This window comes from Nymphaea colorata, chromosome 12 (genome assembly GCF_008831285.2).
Source record: "Nymphaea colorata isolate Beijing-Zhang1983 chromosome 12, ASM883128v2, whole genome shotgun sequence".
NCBI classification, from domain to species: Eukaryota; Viridiplantae; Streptophyta; class Magnoliopsida; order Nymphaeales; family Nymphaeaceae; genus Nymphaea; species Nymphaea colorata.
Genome location: NC_045149.1, coordinates 522,989 through 545,559, shown reverse-complemented (window position 1 = coordinate 545,559; position 22,571 = coordinate 522,989). Strand labels below are relative to the sequence as shown.

Here is a 22,571-nt window from a genome sequence, read left to right as displayed (position 1 = left end):
TCAGGTGCACACCCGACTCGTGTCAACAGCAAGTCGGGTGTGTTCATTTCTGAGAGGTCTGAAATTGTCCTCGTCTAAATTAGAAAGAAACGGCAATATGAAGAGGGTTTGATGGAACCCTTTTTTTAATCAGTTCATCGCCTTGCCTCCTTTCTCTCACAAGCATGTGTCCTCCATCCACCGATCACCAACGAACTGAGGCCAGAAACCAAAAACTCTCTTTGGCAGAACATAAAGAACTTCCTTATCTCTCTCTCTCTCTCTCTCTCTCTACAACTATCACTCTCTGGTGCTCGCTGCGAGGGAATGTGTTTCCTCAAGTCGCAGCATCCCATTGCTGACCACCGGCGATCAACTCCTCTTTCTGGTAAAACATAGACGACCTTTCTCCCGCCCAATCTCTCCGACCACCAGCTCCCCAGTGCTCTCTCTATTGACGACCTCTCTCTCTCTCTGACCAACTTGCTCTGTTGTGAGACATCACAACGTTTCATGTTGCAGCTTCTTATCCCCGACGACCTCCTCTCTATGTCTTTCGCTCTCCCACATGCTTTCTCTAATCCAATCACCTTTCTTCCTTTCCATGGCCACCTCTATCTAGTGCGCTCTATCGATGATTTTTTCTTGCTTTGACGCCTTCTGAGAGAGAGAGGTAGCATTTTAGACTTATAACCAAGTCATATTTCGCGTCTACAAGTGCTGGGGCAGAGTTCTTAATTTGAAAAGTGCACCACTATAAATGCCCCACTATCATTGCTGATGCCAACACAGCCCAAGACCCTTGAGGTAAGGGGAATTGGAGCCTTTGGACTCCTTTCTGGTTTGAGGTAAGGGGAATTGGAGCCTTTGGACTCCTTTCTGGTTCGTGAGTTGTAATCCTCTCACTTTAAGCTATATTTCTTTCTAATTATTATTGTTATGAGTTTAACTTCTTAATTGATTGCTTTACTTATAACGTAGTTAAATTTGAAATTTCAAAGGTAGGATTTGCAAGACGACTGATGGAGAAAAGGAAAATAAATTCTCAGACTTTAATAGAGGTTCTTCTAGTGCGAATATTAGCACTTGAAAACCTGCCTCACGAACTAGTGTTGTGTATACAATTGAGAAACAACCATTCTGGAAGGCAACAAGTGTAGTATCAAAAGATGCATCCAGTGATGGTAAGAATGTGCACTCTGTTTGCAGTTTTTTGTGATGGTTCTGTCGTTAGATCTCACACAAGAGAGAAGGTGCATATATTAAAGATGCCACACTATCGAATTGGAGCATGTAAGAACAATATAGAAGATACATTAAAGAACTTAAGTAGAAAGAACATGGGGATTTAATTCAAGGAAAGAGATAGAACCAATAGAATTGCAAGAAATGCTCCCATGACTCTTAAGCATGATGGTTTTCAAAAGACAAGAAAAAGGCCAGCTTGACGAGTAAAGTGCCACACACAAGTTAGAATACTTTTGGAAGAGCATAAACAAATTGAAAAATGAGAAGAATTTATTTTTCCAGCCTCATTCCTTTCAATATGGCAAGAAATCCTCATTGAAAAGGTTCAGTAACCTCACTCAAAAATTGTAGATTATCTAGATATGTGCCTCTAAGTTTAAAAAGACTAAGAACATCAGTTCTCGAAGATGAGAAAGATGACACGGAAAAGATTTAATTTTGATATAAAGTTTGGATGGCATGCAACTAGTATATTGATTACTTTTTGTGAGCAAATAGACATTCAAAAGCATCCACAAGTTAATTTTGTTGCAGTTACATGTGATAAGAAACTGTTTCCAGAATAGTTGCTGCATCTGAAGAATCTAAAGATGTTGAACATTTGAGGCAGCCATTTGTAAAGTGATCAAAGAATTTGGTCTTGATAAGGTAATACAGATCATCAAAGACACTGCTCTTTTATGTAATTAAAATTGAAAAGTAATTTTCCTCGGATCTTTTCGACTCCATGAGTAGCAGATACTTTAAATTTAGCCCCAAATGTATATTCAATCAACAAGCACCAAGAGCAGAAGATCTTGGTGCATATGAGTTACTTTCATGGATTGAACATTCAAAAGAGATGTGACAAACATTATTGCGAATTACCAACATGCATTATCTTTATCTAATAGCTTTTCCAAATTGAAGTGGCCAACAGTTGCTGAGACAGATTGTTTTTGTCATTGTTGTAATGCAAAGAATTGAGAAAGTAAAGAATGCATTGATTTCATGGTGACTGATAAAGCTTAAAATTTTTGTCATGCTGAACATGAGATAAAAGCTTAAGCGATTAAAAAGTAAAAACATCATTCTTGATGATCTTGGGGTGGGAGACTGCCAGAACTTGTACAGTTTACAAAGCCCAATTGGGACATGTTGACGGAAATTGATGAAGACGAGCCCATGCTTCATAAAGTTGATGAGATGTTGGATAATATGATTGAGCAAATCAAATTTATAAATTTTAAGCATGAGAGAAAAACATTACACTTGATCATCAAGATTTTTTTGTCATATACATTAAATATTAGTAGCAAGATGGGACAAAGGCATTTGTACAAAAAGTTCATTATTTGAATCCAAAATACCATTCTAACTTCAAAGAAATGGCTAAGAGAAGCTCTAAGACATGTCCCTTCATATCAAGATTATAAGAATCTAAAAATAGACTACCATGTAGAGACTATTCAGACCTTATATCAGAAAAGAAAATGCTCCTGAACGTGCAACATTTTTGTACTTGAAGGTTGGACATTTAGATGCAGTTTTGGCAAGAGAAGACGAAGAACAAAATCCTTTTGAGTGTCATATTGACCACAAATACTCATGCTCCAAAAACTTTCTATGAGATTACTATCTCATCCTACTACATCATCCTGTTGAGAGAAATTGAGCCATGAATTCTCAAAAGCATAATATCAAAAGGAAAACCTTTACTACCAAGCATGCAGAGCAGTTAGTTTTTCTGCATTTTAATTTACATCTTCTTGCACAAAAGGGAAAAGAATATGGGTATTGTATTTGTTTGGTTACTTCAGTTTATTGCTTTTCTTGTGTTATATCAGAGTCATTATGTTTTTATGTTTAATATTTTCTATTTTTCATTCTATATATTACAGGTTGCTTCGGATCATTCAAATTTTAGGGATACAGACCTAGAAGAATTTGACTTTGAGACAGACATAGCACCTTCCACAATGTTTGTTGAATTAGAAGAGTTTATGTTTCTAGGTGGCTCTTTGCAATATTTTATAGTTAGGAGGTCTCTTTAAACATTTCTCTATTTTTTGTTGATGTACTTTGTAAATCTCTCTTCAACCCTAATCTCTTTATTATGGAGATTAAGGTTAGTGAATGAAGGTACGTTTCTCTCTCTAAGGCTGCCGGATGTAACATGGTATCAGAGCCGGCGATCTCCACCCTTCCCCGTCGGCGGCTGTCGTGATTTTCCGGCGACCCCTTCTCCTCTTCCTCTCCCATCTCTTCCCACTTCTTCTTTTCCTCTATCCTTCCTTTCTCTCTTCTCTCTGCTGATTGAAAGTTAGTGAAGCAGCGTGAAAGGGGAACCTAATCACATGTGAGAGGTATTTGTGATTAGGTCCCCAACGTGGATGTAGTGGAGCGTAAGCAACTGCGTGGGAGTTGCAGTGGAAAGTTGTAAGTCAGATCTAGCTTTGTGGATGAATAGCAGCACATGGACTCCATTATTATTCAGATCTAAGCTCGTGGAAGATTAAATGCACGTGGACCATATTCTTATCATATTTTTTGATGACTCTGGAAAAGTGGCTTCAAGTGGAGTAGCTGAACATTGGTATATTTTTTTTTATCAGATTGAATGTCTGTTTTATAATCTGGTGGACTGATTTTGAACAACAAAGTTTTTTTTTATATGCATATGTGGATCCGTAGAAGCCTGGTGGACTGTTTTGAACAGCAACTTCATTCATATATTCTTGTTCAGTTATAGATTGTTGTGATTGGTGGACTGATTTGAACAACAAAGTTTTTTTTATATGCATATGTGGATTCGTAGAAGCCTGGTGGCCTGTTTTGAACAAGTTCATATATTCTTGTTCATTTATTGATTGCTGTGATTGGTGGACTGATTCACTGAGCAGCAAGTTCACAGAAATTCTTTTAAGGACCGCTTTTGGTGCGAGAAAAAAAAAAAAAAAAAAAAAAAAAAAAAAATATATATATATATATATATATATATATATATATATATATATATATATATATATATATATATACTGCCTAAGTTTTTTCAAGTTGATTGCTGCATGCTATACTCTTGATTGTATCGCAGTGCAACCAGATTAAGATCACATTGTCAAGTCGTGAACTATGGCCGTTGAAGGCAAGACAGAGACGCAGTATGAGCATAAGAACACAGACAATCTCTTTTCTTATGGCTCTACTGTAAAGTTAGATGCTCCTAAGTTGGAAGACAGATGTTGGGATAAGCTTGGTCGTCCTTCCGCTATACCCCTAGGAAAAGGTGTTGCATCTAAGCACGACAATAATTCATTACAGTCTCCTATTGGATCTATCCAGGCAGCTTCATCAGTAGTAGAGGGGTCTTTACCTTCTTCCAATCCTGAGACTGTGACTGTGAATATCAATAAGTTAGAGTATGAGGAGTTTTTAGCACACAGATCTACTCAACCGTTGGCCTCTACAGTTATGATAGACAGTGCTATGTCCGTTGATACTGCTCCACATGATACAGGTACTACTTGGATTATTGATTCAGGAGCATCGAGACACTTTTGTAGTAGGCCTTCTATGTTTATCGTGCTACACTCATTACTTCAGACACGTCATGTGAGACTTGCAGATAGTAGATGGTCTCCTATTATGGGTTATGGAGATATTAAGATTTCTCAGTCTATGACAATTCCTAATGTGTTATATGCTCCTAAGTTTCCCATTAATCTTTTATCAGTTGGACAATTGATTAATGATTTATATTGTCGTGTTACATTTGACTCTGGTGTATGTTCATTTCAGAACTTGCAAACTGGGAAGACGATTGGTAGAGGCTATGAGAAAGGGGGCATCTACTTCCTGTCTGATTCTGTGGGTATTGCAGTCGTCTCGACTTTTTCATTGTCCTCCTCCTTCCAATGGCATCTCAGACTTGGTCATCCATCTGTCTCTAAGCTCTGTCACCTACTTTCTCATCTACCAGTTCCAGAGTCGTTCTAGTGTGAGGCATGTCAACTTGGCAAGCACACCCGTAGCAGTTATTCATCAAGTCTTAGTTCGTCCAGTTCTGGACTATTTGATCTTCTTCATGTTGATGTGTGGGGTCCTAGCAGAGTTGCTAGTAGGTCTAGATTTCGTTATTTCCTCGTCATTGTTGATGATTATTCTTGAGTCACTTGAATTTTCTTTTGAAAGAAAGGTCTGAGGTCATATGTACTCTCAAGAACCTTATTATTGAAATAAAGAGCCAATTTGGTATTCTTGTTAAAAGCGTTCGCACTGATAATGCTCTTGAGTTCAAGGCATCTACCTTAATGAATTTTACTCTGATAATGACATTTCTCCTCAGTTTACTTGTCCCCATACCTCCCAACAAAATGGAATAGCTGAGCGGAAACATCGCCAACTTTTAAATGTGGCACGCTCCCTAATGCTTCATACTAATCTACCTGCATATTTTTTGGGAGATGCCATCCTCACTGCCTGTTACTTGACCAACCGTTTACCCTCATCCTCCATTGGCAACAAGGATCCCATTAAACTTGTATACCCACAACGTTCCTTGTTTCCAGTAGCTCCCAAAGTATTTGGTTGCACATGCTTCATTCACATACTTGGACCCACACGTGCTAAATTGAGTGCCCAAGCCATTAAGTGTATTTTTATTGGCTACTCCACAAATCATAAAGGTTACAAATGCTTTGATCCCTTAACTCAAAAGGAGTATATCAGTGTGGATGTGACATTCTTTGAGTCTCAGCCTTATTATAGTTCCTTACCTACCTCTACTGAGAAGAGGTCATTGTCATCTTACCCACTACCTATTCCTCCTATTCCTTTGGAGTCATGTCCTTACAAGTCTCATTCTGGGGATTCTCCCGTTGTAGTGTCCAACTTTCGTGATCCTCCGCTGGTCTACACACGTCGACAGGACCCTTCTCATGATCCTTTCCCAACCGCTTCTCAGGAGGTAAGTGTTAAAATATAAATCCTTCACCAGCACGTTGAAGAGGAGTCTCTTAGGATTCCACCTCCTTGTAAAATGTGTTAAGATATTTAATGTCCTTGTAACATGTGAAGAGTCTCCTAGGATTCTATGTTGTAGTTAATATCCTTGTTATATATGAAGTCTCCTAGGATTCTATGTTGTAGTTAATATCCTTGTAATATGTGAAGTCTCTTAGGTTTCTATGATGTAATTAATGTCCTTGGAGCTTGTGAAATCTCCTAGGATTCTACGATTGGAGACTCTTAGAATTCTGGAAATGGGATTATAAATAGAGGCCGTGCAAACCATTTTGGCTACGACTTCTTCTCCTCAGTTTCTTCTTGTTTTCATTCTCTCTCTCTCTCTCTCTCTCTCTCTCTATCTATCTCTATCTTCCTGCGTGAGTACTTTTTTCTGATTACAGATATTGGTGCTAGATTTCTATCATGGTATCAGAGCGCCAGGTTACGTTATCTCTACCAAACGAAATGCCCAAACAGGTCTAATCTGGTTAGAACTCTTTTCTCATCTTGTCTCTATCCTGAATTTACTTTTCTCTTGCGCAATTCTTGTTCCTTTTTCTTCTTGCTTACCCAAGGACACATCTTGTTATATCGTGTCTTCTTTCCCTCACATCTTCTACCTATATACCATTCCTTTCTGCTGTCATGGAAAACCTTTCGCATTCTGGCATGTCCTCAAGTTTTCTTCCTCACCTTATTACCGAAAAACTCAACCATGAGAATTATCTGATCTGGAAAAGACAAATCATGCCTTTCATAAGAAGTCAAGGCCTCTTTGGACATCTCGATGGTTCAACAAAGGCTCCACCAATATCCGTTTTACATCAATGGTTCAACAAAGGCTCCACCAATATCCGTTTTACAGGAAATAAAAAATGAGGCAGGAGAAGTTATTGCTGTTCATGAAGACAGCAATCCTGAACATGCTATGTGGATGAGACGTGATCAAAGTCTGGTTGCGTATATTTTGTCCACTTTATCTCAACAAGTGTTACTTTCAGTTTCTGATGATTGTACTGCAGAAGAATTATGGGAAACCCTTGCTGATACCTTTTCCCAAATATCAGAAGCTCGAATTATGTACTTAAAAAAAGAATTTCAGAATTTGAGCAAAGGTTCAATGTCTATCATGGATTATTTGAGGCGTATTAAGGCCGTCGCAGACCAACTTGCTGCCTCAGAGAATAACATTTCTGATAAGGAAAAGGTGCAGCAAACCTTGAATGGACTTGGGCATGATTATCATGCTTTTATTACAGCTCTTGAGGTCCTTCATGTTCTGCCTTCCTTCAACGAACTACAAGGTAAACTTCTCCAACATGAAATGAATATGAAAAGAGTCATTGAAAGGACTGATCAAGGGAACTCCCAAAATGTGTTGGCTATGAATGTAAAGTTTGGTAAGAGCCATGGGAACTCCAACCATGGTGGTCGTGGCATTCTACCAACACCACATAACCAAGGTATATCTCCTTTGGATACTTCAAGAAAAATATCAATTTGTTTTCAGTGCAACAAGAAAGGACACATGAAGGCACCGTGTTGGTTTAATCCTCAAAATAAAAACAAAGGGGTAAGACATGATTATAAACAAGGAGGACAAAGTTCTAAATCCATCGCTGAAGATATGCAACAGCTATTGATGACTGCATTCTCAAAGATGACTATAAAGCAAAATGAGCAGGGAGAATGGTTCTTGGATTCAGGTACAGCTACCCATGTGACAGGAAATGCAGGTAAATTGACTAACTTATCCCCTCATTACGGTAGAAGTTGCATTATAACAGGTGATGGAAAATCTCATCCCATTACACATATTGGAAATGCACATATTCCATTGTCATCCTCGTCTCTATCACTGTCTAATGTTGTTCTTGCTCCCAATATCAAAAAGAACATCATATCCATTTCTAAACTCATTGATGATACAAGCTCTTCTGTTGAATTCACACCTTCTTCTGTCTATGTCAAGGACCTCCAAACGAAGAAAATGTTCGCTAGAGGGGAGCGTCAAGGGAATATGTACGTCCTCAAGGAATGTCTACCCAAGGATTCATCCACTTTTGATATAGGATTGAAGACATTTTCTCTATCTCATAATGCGTCATCAGTGCCAAGTTCTTGCCATTTTCAATCAAAAGTAAGGGGCCCTAACCAATTTTTGGAGTCTGATTTGTGGCATAGTCGGCTAGGACACTGTGGTCGACATTTCATTGAAAAACTTGTCACAGATAGTCTCATTCCAAGATCAAGTTTACCTCTTACTTCAAGTGTCAAAAAATGTTCAAGTTGTGGACTTTGTAAGAGTCATGTTTTACCTTTCCATAATATAAATCAAAGGGCTTCCAAACCTTTTGAAACTATTTTTTCTGATGTATAGGGGCCAGCCCCTATTGATTCCATGTCTGGGTCAAGATATTATGTCTTATTCATTGACTCTTACTCACGTTTAAACTGGATTTACTTCATGAAACACAAACCAGAAGTACCCCACATATTTCGAAACTTTTATGCCATGATTCAAACTAAATTTTCATCCAATGTGGTGCATTTTCAATGTGATGGAGGGGGAGAATATTCCTCGCTTGATTTTATTGAATTTCTACGTGAAAAATGGATAACTAGACAAATTTCCTGCCCTTACACACCACAACAAAATGGTGTAGTTGAGCAGAAACATCGACATATAGTTGAAAGCGCCATGAGCATGATGCATGATACTAATGTACCCATTTCCTTGTGGACTGAAGCCTTCCATACTGCTGTATACATAATAAAGTGTTTGCCTATGACACTCTTGATGTCTAAATCGCCATATTTTACACTCTTAGGCAAACAACCTGATTACAAGAACTTGAAGGTTTTTGGTTGTGTATGCTATGTTCACGTTGATGCTTCCTTGAGGAACAAGTTTCAAGACAAAGCTATCCAATGTAGATTCGTTGGATATGCTGATGAATATAAAGGTTTTCGATGCTATGATCCAACAACTAAACGTATCAAAACTTCAAGAAATGTCATTTTAGATGAACATAGTTTTGATAATACAAATGAAATGCCTATGACCATTGAATCTTATGATCTCTGGACCAGTACACAGTTATTCAATGCAGATCCTGTTATAGAAAATGATGTGCCTCAAAATGAAGATCCAGAGAGAGCAATACAACCGTCGGATATGGCTCAAAGTGAAAATCAAGAAGATCCAACACAGTCATCAAGTCATCACGAAAGCAATAATGAAGAATAGAGCAACGATGCACATCGGTATTCGAGTCTTATCTACAGTCGACGACTAAGGGACAGAGATGCTCACAGTGAAGAAGACAACATGCCCCACCTTAGAAGATCCCAACGCATTCGTCATCCCATTCACAGGTGGGTTAGCTATGATTCTTTATCACTTGATTTTCAGTTATTCATGGCAAAAGTTGGCAAGGAGGAAGAACCTACTTCATTTGATCAAGCATCAAAATCACATCATTGGAGAAAGGCTATGAAAGAAGAAATGGATGCCTTGCATGAATGTGGAACATGGGAGATCGTTCTGAGGCCACACGAAAAGAACGTAGTGGGCTCCAAATGGGTATACAAAATTAAATACAAACCTAACGGCAGCATAGAAAGACACAAAGCAAGGTCAATAGCAAAAGGGTTTACACAACAATATGGAGAAGATTATGATGAGACATTCAGCCCTGTGATCAAAATGGGAACAATTTGCGTGATTATATCATTGGCAGTTGAATATGGATGGAGACTACATCAAATGGACGTCAAGAATGCTTTTCTTCATGGTGATTTAAGGGAGGAAGTATATTGCAAACTAAGAAAATCTATTTATGGACTTAAACAGGCCTCACGTTCGTGGTTTGACAGTTTCTCCTGCAAGATTCAAGAATGTGGTTTTTGGAGATGTCCTCTAGATCACTCTCTTTTCATTTATCGAAAGGAAAACATATTTACTTTACTTATTATATATGTTGATGATATTGTTATCACACGCAATTCAGAAAAACACATAGAAGAAGCTAAAGTTTTGATGATGCAAAACTTCAAAATGAAAGAGCTTGGTGATTTACGATTCTTTCTTGGAGTGGAGATTGATAGGCACAATAATCGCCTCACATTGACACAATAGAAATACACGTTGGATCTGCTGAAAAAGTCAGGTATGTCTGATTGTAAGCCTGTTGGAACTCCTAGTGTTCTAAATCAAAGACTAAGTGCTCAAGATGGGGAGTTATATGAAGATCCTACGCAATATCGAAGTATTGTTGGGGCTATTCAAAATCTTACATTTACTAGACCAGATATTATATATGCTGTGAATCAAGTATCTCAATTTATGCATGCACCTAGAGATACTCACATGGATGCTGTCAAAAGAATATTAAGATATCTTAAAGGGACAGCAGGAGATGGCTTAGTTTATGGTAAGAGTGAAAATATAACTACTGGACATCAACTTATGACATTCACAGATGCAGATTGGGCTGGAGATCCCGATCAAAGAAAGTCCATTTCTGGTTTTTGTATTTTCATTGGACGTAATCTTGTGTCTTGGAGTTGTCGAAAGCAAAAGGCAGTAGCAAGATCCAGCACTGAAGCTGAATACAGATGCATGGCTGCAGGTACTGCTGAAGTTACATGGGTTAGACATTTGCTAGAAGACATTGGAGAAAAGATTAAAACATCAATGTTAATGTGCGATAATCAAAGCGCTATTAACATTGCCTTTAATCCCGTACAACATGGTCGAACAAAGCATATTGAGATTTATCAACACTTTGTTAGACAAAAGGTGGAAGACAAGGAGATTCAGCCTATTTATGTTCGTACAGATAAACAAGTTGCAAACTTATTTACAAAAGGATTAACAAAGGAACGATTCTGGTTTCTAAAAGGCAAGTTGTACATGGTGCAAAACCATGCACAACTTGAGGGAGGGTGTTAAAATATAAATCCTTCACCAGCACGTTGAAGAGGAGTCTCTTAGGATTCCACCTCCTTGTAGAATGTGTTAAGATATTTAATGTCCTTGTAACATGTGAAGAGTCTCCTAAGATTTTATGTTGTAGTTAATATCCTTGTTATATGTGAAGTCTCTTAGGATTCTATGTTGTAGTTAATATCCTTGTAACATGTGAAGTCTCTTAGGTTTCTATGATGTAATTAATGTCCTTGGAGCTTGTGAAATCTCCTAGGATTCTATGATTGGAGACTCTTAGAATTCTGGAAATGGGATTATAAATAGAGGCCGTGCAAACCATTTTGGCTACGGCTTCTTCTCCTCAGTTTCTTCTTGTTTTCATTCTCTCTCTCTCTCTCTCTCTCTATATATATATATCTATCTTCCTGCGTGAGTACTGTTTTCTGGTTACAGATATTGGTGCTAGATTTCTATCAGTAAGTACATCTGAAGTGAGTATACCTAGTCCATCTGATCTCTGTCAAGACTTACCTATTGCTCTTCGCAAAGGCAAGCGACAATGTACTCTACATCCTATATCTCATTTTGTTTCTACTTACGGTGTTGGTAAAAGTATGCAACAGTTTATTCAAGCTCTGGCGGCCCATGCAGTTCCTACTTGTCACCAACAGGTCTTATTAGGTACCCAATGGAAACAAGCTATGCAAGATGAGATGGATGCATTAGTTCAGCGAAACACTTGGGAACTTGTTGATCCTCTTCCTGGTTCTGACATTGTTGGCTCCAAGTGGATATTCACAGTGAAATATAATTCTGATGGTTCTATGGAAAGATACAAAGCTCGGTTGGTTACTAAGGGCTACACGCAGACTTACGGGGTTGATTTCTTCGAGACTTTCTCTCTTGTTGCTTGGTTGGGGACCATCGTCTTATCATCTCTGTGGCTGTACACCATGACTGGCACATGTATCAGCTTGATGTCAAAAATGCTTTTTTGTACGTTGATCTCGATGAGACTATCAATATGCAACAACCACCGACAGGGGGAGTATGGAAAAGTGCAAACTGAAAAAAGCTATTTATGGACTCAAACAGAGTCCTCGTGCATGGTTTCACAAGTTCTCTGAGGTAGTCCCAAAGTGTGGCTTTGCGAGATCCCCTCTTAATCATTCTCTGTTTATCAAGAAGAATTCCAAGGGTATGACTGTTCTAGTGGTTTATGTTGATAATATTATCCTAACAGGTGACTCCGATCAAGAAATTTCTGATAAAAAGTTGTTCCTTCAAAAACACTTTGTGACGAAAGATCTTGGTCAACTACGATATTTCTTGGGAATAGAGGTGGCTCGCAACAGGAAAGGTGTAGTTCTCTCTCAACGAAAGTATGTTATGAATTTATTGCAAGACACCGGGATGCTAGGAGCTAAACCGGTCAATCTACCTATGAATCCACGCATACATCTTCATGATGACCAATCAGAATTAGTCGATTCTCGATCATACAGGTCTCTTATTGGAAAGCTCCTCTATGTTACTGTGACCAGACCAAACATTAGCTTTGCAATGGAAAAACTAAGTCAATTTATGAAAAGACCCAAGAAAGTTCATTGGGATGCTGCTTTAATGGTGGTCAAATATCTGAAATCATCTCCTGGCAAAGGACTTTTGTTCACAAAAGGCAAGACCCTGGAAGTGGAAGCCTATAGTGATGCTGACTATGCTGGCTCAATCGAAGACAGGAAATCTACCACAGGATTATGTGTATTTGGGAGGCAACCTTATATCCTGGAGAAGTACAGAGCTATGGCTTAAACTGCCGCTGAAATGACTTGGGCTAAATCCATGCTATCTAGCCTAAGTGTGTCGATTCTGCTTCCCATGAAGATGTATTGTGACAATCGAGCAACCACATACATTGTAAACAATCCGGTTTTCCATGAGAGAACGAAACATATTGAAGTGGACTGCCATTACATTCGGGATCTCGTTCAAGATGGAACCATTGCCACTATTCATGTCCCTTCAAAAGATCAAACTGCAGATATCTTCACCAAAGCTCTCCCTATTGGTGATTTTTCTAGACGTTGTAACAAGCTGATCATGTTTAATATGTATGCTCCAGCTTGAAGGAAAGTGTTGAATTAGAAGAGTTTATGTTTCTAGGTGGTTCTTTGCAATATTTAATAGTTAGGAGGTCTCTTTAAACATTCCTCTGTTGATGTACTTTGTAAATCTCTCTTCAACCCTAATCTCTTTATTATGGAGATTAGGGTTAGTGAATGAAGGTATGTTTCTCTCTCTAAGGCTGCCGGCTGTAACAATGTTAACATGGGATTAGTCTAAACTGTTATTCCTTCTTTTGATGACTTTATTGTTGACATTGAAAGCCTCAAAGATATTAATGGGACAATAGAAGAATCATAAATATGATTCTAATGAGGTTGATTCCAAGCTAAAAACTATATTACTTGATTGCTTAGTTATGTAACAATTATTATTTTCCATTGAATCATGGATAAATGATACCTTGTTAATTGAAAACTTCCTTGTTTGGGGATAATTGTGTGTGCATGTATCTATCTTGGCCACACCTGCTGACTAAGTCTTTTCTGAAAATTGCTGCACCCGCACCTGTGGGACGGGTGCAAGGCAATTTAACAGTTTAGATATTCATATCAACCTGATATAACGGAATCACAAAACAATTATTACCAATGATACTTAAACCGGAACTATCCAAAAACTTCTAAAAGCTAACCGAACTCCTCACAATTGTCTGAATTGATCTTTCCAAATGAGCATGTTATGGTAAAAGACTAAAAGATGAATAAGCGACTCAATTCTATTGTCTAAATGAAATACCCAGACCAGATTTATATGTACAATGTGTGGAAGCGCCCTGTACATCTAGCCAGCAGCTACATAGATACCAAATGAAACCAATGAACTTCACTTATGAAGGCAGGTTTATCTCAGACATATTTGCAGGAAATTGTATCAAAAGCTCCTGAATATTGCTAAAAGCTCCCCATAACGATTTGAAAAGAAAGACCTCATGTTGTGTTACGATCCATATGGGGATCGTGGGAGGCAGAAGGAGTTTATTTCAACTTTGTTATTTAGCCAACAACCCTGTTCTACACGACAGAACAAAGCATGTTGAGATTGACCGTTACTTCATTCGTGAAAAGATTGATGCTAAGGAATTAATCCTACCTTACATGAAGTCTGAAGACCAAATCGCCGATGTTCTGACGAAGGCTCTATCCTTGACTTTGTTCGAGAGGAATGTATCCAAGTTGGGCATGTTTGATATGTATGCCCAACTTGTGGGGGAGTGTTGAAGTATGTTAGACGGGTCTCGGGACCGGGTCCAGATCCATACCCGATCCATCTTGTAGCCCTTGTTGGGCATTACTTAAGTCGTGTAACCCTAATCCTTATGAGTAATGAAATCTTAAGAGAGAGAGAGTCTAGTGGGCAACCAGCTCCTCCTCACCCGTGGTTTTTTTCCTCTTGTTGAGGGTTTTTCCACGTTACATCGTGTTCTTCGTATTCTTTTTCTCCGTGTTCGTGTTCTTCGTATTCTTTTTCTCCGTGTTCGTGTTTCTACAACTACAACCAAGAGCTCTCCAAAATAAGTCACGGGGTCGGTCGTCGACTACCAAGAGTGTTTCGAAGAACTGAGCAATATGGTGCGGGGATGGCCCATGAAAGCCTTAATCGGTGCCTTTGTTGGAGGACTCAAGGACGAGAATCGTTTTGAGGTGCAAGGAATGTGACCCCTCAACCTGCATGATTGTTTTGCCATAGCTCGTATGGTGGAGGAGAAGCAGCATTGATATCAGAGCCTCGGGCGAGGGGCGACCGTCGTTCGTCCTCATGGCGCAACCGCTGCGAGCTCAGAGGTACCACTAGGCCGGGCGAACACAGGCAAACCAACAAGCCACCCTATTATTCGCCGCGTTACTCCAGAACATATACGTGAAAAACGGCGTCAAAATATTTGCTTTTACTGTGACCAACCATGGACACCGCGACACGCCTGTAGACGACTTCACATGTACTTAGTTGAGGAAGAGGGTGAGGACGCCTTGGCGGAGACTCTTGGCGAACGGAGCAAGGTGAAGTGGAGCTCGCTCAGCCGCCCGAAATTCCTTCCATGCCTTATTGGGTCACCAAGTACCACAGTTGATGCGCGTTGAGGGCCGGCTCTGAGGTCGAAAGGTCAACGTACTAGTGTATACCGGGTCCACACATAACTTCATTTGTGAGAAATCCGCTAGAGCCTTGGAGTGTACAATCCATACATCCCTTATCAGTGTATGGACAGCTATCTCTCGAGCACAGGTTTAGGTTCGGCCTCAATGGGGAAAATGGAGCACCTAACAACGCATCTTCACAAACCAAGAACTACGAGATCACCCCAGAATGAAAGGGGTGACGGAGGGATCGTACCATTCGAGCCTTTTTTTCATGTTTTTCCCGGAGGTCTGGAGAAAGCAGCAATCAATAGGATTTCCCTAATCTTTCCTTCTCGAAAACGAAAGGAAGAACGTGAAATTCTTTTTCCACGGGATCTAGCCATAAGAAGAATGCTTGGTATAAATAACTCACTTCTTGGACTCCGACCCCCACAGTCACTACGACCACCCCCCGATCAGTGCAATGGGATGTGTCTATTTATCCATCTCCAACCCCTTCAGTCCCTGGCGGAGACTCTTGGCGAACAGGAGCAAGGTAAAGTGGAGCTCGCTCAGCCGCCCGAAATATCCCTCCATGCTTTATCAGGTCACGAAGTACCACAGTTGATGAGCGTTGAGGGCCGTCTCTGAGGTCGAAAGGTCAGCGTACTAGTGGATACCAGGTCCACACATAACTTCATTTGTGAGAAATCCGCTAGAACCTTGGGGTGTACAATTAACCATCAGCCCATGTTTGATGTGGTCGTGGGAGATGGAAGTACCCTAAAATGTCAAGGGCGGTGCACCGATGAGAAATTGGAGATACAGGGTCATGGGTTCTCGGTACAGTTGTATACACTAGTCATGGCGGGAGCAGACCTCGTCCTGGGCATCCACTGGCTGAAGGGGCTGGGCAAAGTGGTGTGGGACTTCGTTAACATGAAAATGCATGTTACACAACCGGATGGGAGACACCTAACCCCGTCGGCTACTCCAAGACAACCAGTCCAAGGGACCGCCACGTCCAAGATGCTACATGGGGCAGCCGCTTCGTACGTGCTACTCATGACCAGCGCCATGGGGAAAGAGAGGCCAGGCCCCACCCTCACAGATGCGCGACTACCTACCCTGCTGGAGGAGTTTTCAGATGTGTTCGATGTTCGCCAGGGATTACCTCCTCCATGCGCCTATGACCACTACATAGAGCTGCAACCATCCAACCTAGTCGCAGCCTTTTTGCGTCTCTTGCGCTCCTTGTTCGCAAGAAGGATGGCAATTGGCGGTTCTGTGTAGACTACCACGCCTTGAATGCTATAACGATAAAAGATCGCTACCCCATCCCTATTGTGGAAGACCTCATTGATGCACTCAGGGGTGCAGCCCTATTTTCGAAATTGGATCTTCGCGTCGGGTATCATCAGATACGGATCGCACCACAGAATGCCCCTAAAACAGCTTTTTTAACCCGGAATGGGCATTATGAGTTCTGAGTGATGCCATTCAGCCTCACGAACGCTCCTGCGACGTTCCAGTCTCTCATGAATGATATCTTCCGACCGCACCTGCACAGGTTCGTACTGGTCTTCTTTGATGACATCCTTGTCTTTAATGCAGATGAAGAAGCGCATTAGTGCAAATGACAGCACACCCTTCACACCAGACTTTCCAAGTGCTCGTTCGGAATGAGTGAAGTCACTTACCTCGGCCATGTGATTGGCAAGGGTTGCGTGAAGATGGAAGATGATAAAGTCCTGGCAGTGCGCAACTGGGCCATTCCTTGGTCGGTTAGAGAATTACGTGGTTTCCTTGGATTGGCTAGTTATTACCGTAAGTTCGTGCGCAACTTTGGCAGTATCGCAGCACCTTTGACACATCTCACCAAAAAGGATCAGTTTCGATAGTCTGACCAAGCTGAGGAAGCATTTGCCAAACTCAAAGAGGCTACCATGTCAGCGTCGGTCCTACGCATGCTCGACTTCACTATGCAGTTTGAAATAGAGACGGATGCATCCGAGTTTTGAGCCAAGACCAATATCCGATAGCATTTTTCAGTTGCACCATGGGACACACGTTCAGCAGCAAATCAGCCTACGAGCACGAACTCATTGCTATGGTATTGGCGGTTCTTAGATGACAGCATTATTTGTTGGGTAAGAAATTTGTGGTGCTCACGAACCATCACAGCCTGCGTTACTGTCTACAGTAGAAAACATTGGTACCGGCGGTGCAGCGTTGAGTGATGAAACTGCTCAGTTTTGATTTTGAGATTAGGCATCGCAGCGGGAAAGAAAACCCGACAGCAGACAGTCTCTCTCGACAGGTGCAGGAGGGTCACGGCTTCTGGACTTTATCGGCCATTCAGTGCAACATTTGAACAGGCATTCAGCACGTCCACCAGTCAACAGTGTCAGTGCAAAGAATACGAACCGACCTTCTACAGAATCCTACGAGACGGTATGGTTACGAGTGACACCTTCCTTACCTCTACTTCCATAGTCGGGTATATATCCCGCCCGGGACAGCCCTGCCAGGTATTTTAATCTCACATTATCATGACTCAAAAAGCGCAGGCCATGAATGAGTAGAAGGGACTTATCGGCGTTTAAGGACGGCGTTTTTCTGGGCAAGAATGAAGCGCACCGTGCGGGATTATGTGCGACAATGTGATGTATGTCAACGCAATAAGTATGAGACCACTCGACATGCTGGCTTTTACAGCCACTTCCTCTTCTCGAGCAAATTTGGGAAGACATATACATGGATCATCGAGGGTACCCCACTCGGGAAAAATCTGTTATATCTCCAAATATGCCCACTTCATAGCGCTTGCACACCCTTTTTCAGCCAAAACAGTAGCGCAGACCTTTCAAGAGCAAGTGGGGAAGCTTCACGGTATGCCACGCTCCATTGTAAGTGACTGTGACTCGATTTTCTTTAGTTTTTTTGGCAGTAGTATTTTAAACTACAGGGGACTCAACTTAAGATGAGTACCGCGTATCATCCGCAAACGGATGGGCAGACAGAGGTCGTAAACCGAAGCCTTGAGACTTATTTGAGATGCTTTGTGGGGGCGTCCCAAAACCTGGGTCAACTATCTATCATGAGCAGAGTTCGCTTACAATACAAGTTGGCATACATCCACGAACACCACCCCTTTTGAGGTAGGCTACAGGCGCCCTCCTCCTACTATTCGTCGATATCAGTTGGGGACAGCACGAGATGAGTTGGTTGATACGGAGTTGAAGTGTCGCGATGTGATTCTTAAGGATATAAAAGAACACCTGTCAGCAGCACGGAATTGCATGATAATCCAGTACAACCGCCATCATCGAGCACTTCAATTTCAAGAAGGGGAATGGGTTTTCCTAAGACGGCCCCCCCAACGGCTGCTAGGAATGCGAGGGGCAGGCCAAACTAAGTTGCTGTCAAGGTATGTTGGTCCTTATCAGATTTTAAAGAGGGTCGGTAATCTTGCCTACGAACTGCAATTACCATTGGGCAGCACCATACATTCGGTCTTTCATGTTTCCAAACTCCAAGCTTGCCTCAAGCCACCGACAGAAGGAGAAGTTGTAGCAGTCGCCCGCCTTGGCGACCCCTTTTGGTATACAACCCCTACGTCGAGTAGGAGTACGACGACTCAAGGCGAATGAAAAGTGGATGGTACAGTGGCTGATTGAGTGGCTCTCCGAGGAGGAGTTACCAGCTTCATGGGAAGATTCGGAGGACATACAGAAGCGGTTTCCATCGTTCACACCTTGACGACAAGGTGTTATTAAAGGGGGGAGTATTTGTTACGATCCATCTAGGGATCGTGGGAGACAGAATGAGTTTATTTCTACTAGGTCTTGTTATTTGACGTTTCCAGTATGGATCAGTAAGAGTCGGTCCAGTCCGAACCAGTTATTACTTGTACTTAAGCTTGAGATTTGGCCTAATTAAGCATGGTTTTTTATTGCCTTTCTCTCTCTCATTCCCTCTTCTCTTCTCTTTCCTCCCTCACGGCCCTTGTTAGCCAACGGCTAACATGTTGGCATGTTGCTAATTTTGATTTAATTTGCTATGTACGTCCTCTGCCATTGCTATCCAAAACCAGTCAAGCTACAGGAAAATATTGTTTTCAATCTCAAGTTCTCAACAAACACATCCAAGCGATGGTCATACAAATGCCATTTAGGGAAGATATAATCATGTGTCTAAGCATTTGTATATGCCTGTCTTCATATGAAATTATCATTTATAAAATGGACAATAAAAATATTGGAAGGATGGATTAAGACTCTAAAAGTTAGACTTTCAACAGCACAAGCAAATAACAGTTTGGCAACACAAATCTAGCTAGATGAGAACATCCCGGAAAACATGTAGTACATTATGCTCCTCATCGATCATGACCAAAGTAGATAGTAGACCAAAGCATTGCATAGACAAGTAGACCAAAGTGCAACATCTACCAAGATGATATTGCCATTCAGGGAACAAAGCATACTCTCAATGCAATGCAAAAGGTTGACAAGGCAAAGAAAGAAGACAACCCAATGCAAAATCTCGTACAGTACTTGCGAACAGCTTTGGGGCAAGAATACTTTCACAAAAAGACCAAAATCCGCCGCTTAAATTTAATTGCTTACCGGATTGACAAGCGAAGCACAGGCTGTGATGCACATCAAAATTGTTTTCTTTTGCTCCTGAAGATCGTATCCCTTCTTAGGTAAGCATACAACAAAGCAGAGAAAATCATCATGCTCGAGCCAACGGATACCCATGGGAACGGTGGATCCTTGAAACAATCAAGGGAAGCCTCCAGTTCTTGTGAGGCCTGATAAACCAGCGTGTGGATAGCATACAGGTCATGATCTGAGGCCTTCGTGAAAAACAAGGCAGTTTCAAAATCAAGATGGGAGATGGCGGATATTGTCCTCTCAATTTTGTACTTTAGCACATTCCACCTTTGCACAAACTCAACAAAGTTGTTCATCTTTAGAAGTTTCTTCTCCCCCCGTATCTCGCAACCGCATCAAGCACATCAATTGCGCTTGTTATTGTATAATTCAACGTCGTAAGAAGGACGTTCCTCCTGGCAGCATCCTTCTGAACGAAGGAGAGGGAGTGAAGATCCGAAAAGGGGCCAAATGGCGTCTGCCCTATGCTCCAAGTGTAGTCAATTAGAGTACTGTTATGACGAGGACTCCATGTTATATGGGTAGGGGATACTCCCCACATGCTCTGAAGAATGGAACCAACAATCGATCTCTCAAGTTCACGAGCTTGAACAATCACATGGCGGCCATTGCAGCTGTAGTCACTGACGCTCTGCGAGCCCCGAGTCCTCACGGCAATGACCATATCCTTGAATGCGACAGCTTGATGGTAGCGATCAAGCATCAACAGCTTATCGAACTCGAGGTCAAACACGTAAACAGGAATAATTCTGCCCAATTCTTCATCGACGGGAGGCACTCCAGCGGACCGCTTCAATTCCTCCCCGGATCTCGATATGATATCGTGCAAGCTCTTCGAATCCAGGTATTCGTTCACGATCAAGGTGTAGTTTTCGAACAGGAACCGTGAAGTGTAAGAATTCATCGCCTTTGAGACGGCGAACGAGCAGATAGCACAGCTTGAGAGTTTCACCTCGTACTTCTCGAACTTCAGTTTCTGACGGCCCAACAACATACCGCCACTTCGTGCCTCATCGATGAACGCCTTCTCAATTGTTTGAAAATCCAGGCCGCGAGGATCCTTCGTCTCCGACTCAAAGACGTGAACAAAACGAACGATCAAATTCTCCTCAAAAAAGACAGGTATCCTGAGTGAAGGCACCAGCAAGGATCGGTACGCGCTCCAGATCAAAGAGGCGACGTCCGCAAAGAAAGCCTTCTCCGACTTAGGCCGGCCGTGAAGGGCCGCCAAGGGGTGGAACTCGCCAGGAGCAATGAGTCCATCGCCGGAAATCGATGGCCCGTAATTCACTGGACCTGCAGCGAGATCCACCCACATGTACCTCTCGTTCGCCATCCACACCGTCCCCAGACACCGCGAGAACGCCAGCGAGTCGTCGTTCTGGTTCGACGTGTACGCATAAGGCTTCGAGCTAGGGCTCAAATTCAGTAGATACATTGTGTAACCCAGTTTCTGTTTCCGCTTAGCGAAGTCCTCGCCGATGATCCGATCGACAACGTGGAATGGAACGGCATGGAGGGCGGAGGGGAACCGCATGGTGGAGGCTGAGGAGTCGATGTGACGGCGGATAGCGTCTTGGATAGCAACCTCGAGCGACGGTGATGCTGCCGGCACGAACCCAACCTGGAGTCGATGCTTCACGGCGAGACGGTGAGTTTCCGGCAGGAAGGAGGAGGCGATGACGGAGAATTCGTCGGCATCGTGAGCGGCGGAGAGAAACCCGGACAGGTGGTCGTTGGACACGGATGGGGGGAAGCCAACGAGGGTGAGGTCGACGTGGACAGCCACGGTGAGGTCGGAGAGGAAGGAGAGGTAGTCATGGAGGTGGGAGAAGGAGGTGGAAGAAAGAGATCGACGGAGAGAGGGAGGGAGGAAGCTGAAGGAGTCGTTAACGGCATTCGGGTCACGCAGGAGCTGGTTGGAGAAGAAGGAGTCAAGCCCGAGGATGGGCGGAAAGGCGTACGAGGTGGAAGTGGCAAGGAGGAAGAGAAGGAAGAAGAAGAGGCCGCAGCGGCTCATTTTCCGGCAAGGGACGGCCGGGGTTCCGGTGAAGTAGGGCTATAGTCAGGGTTTGGTGGAGCTGCAGGGAGGGGGCCCGGGAAGAAGCTCGCGAGGTTTTGTATAAGGCTAAAATACCCTTCTGAAATTTAACCCTTCCCTGGATGGACCCACGCGACTGGAGATTGGGTTAGGGAAAGAGGCTGCAACGGGTCGGTTTCTTTCTACATTGGGTGGTTCAGACCCGGATCCCCTGGGAAGTCTCCGGAGTAGATCCCAACCCAGCAGTCGGACCCTTGACTGGAAAAAGAAACGCCTCGGTTGAATTAAAAAATGGGGAACCAACGGTGCAGCGAGTAACCGAGGGGCAGGCCCTACAAAATATCAACGGCTCGGGACTGCAATATGCAAATAAAGAAATAATTTCATTAGGAAGTATTAATATGTAAATAAATGATTTATGTGAACAATTACAAACAAAAGCCTCGATGAAGCTAACGCAAAGTTTGTCTATACCTAATATATGCTTATTTATTTATTTGTTTGTGGATTATATTAAC

At 42.1% G+C, this 22,571-nt stretch overlaps 1 protein-coding gene across 1 annotated transcript; it reads right to left on the bottom strand.

Moving 5' to 3' along the window:
- Window positions 1–2,458: 2,458 nt before the first annotated feature.
- LOC116265781 (uncharacterized) lies at window positions 2,459–22,142 on the bottom strand. Its single transcript, XM_031646690.2, is given in 3 exon segments — window positions 2,459–2,864; window positions 19,962–20,325; window positions 20,328–22,142. Coding segments are annotated over 2 exon segments (2,034 nt in total). The 5' UTR covers window positions 22,033–22,142; the 3' UTR covers window positions 2,459–2,864; window positions 19,962–19,996.
- Window positions 22,143–22,571: the final 429 nt, after the last annotated feature.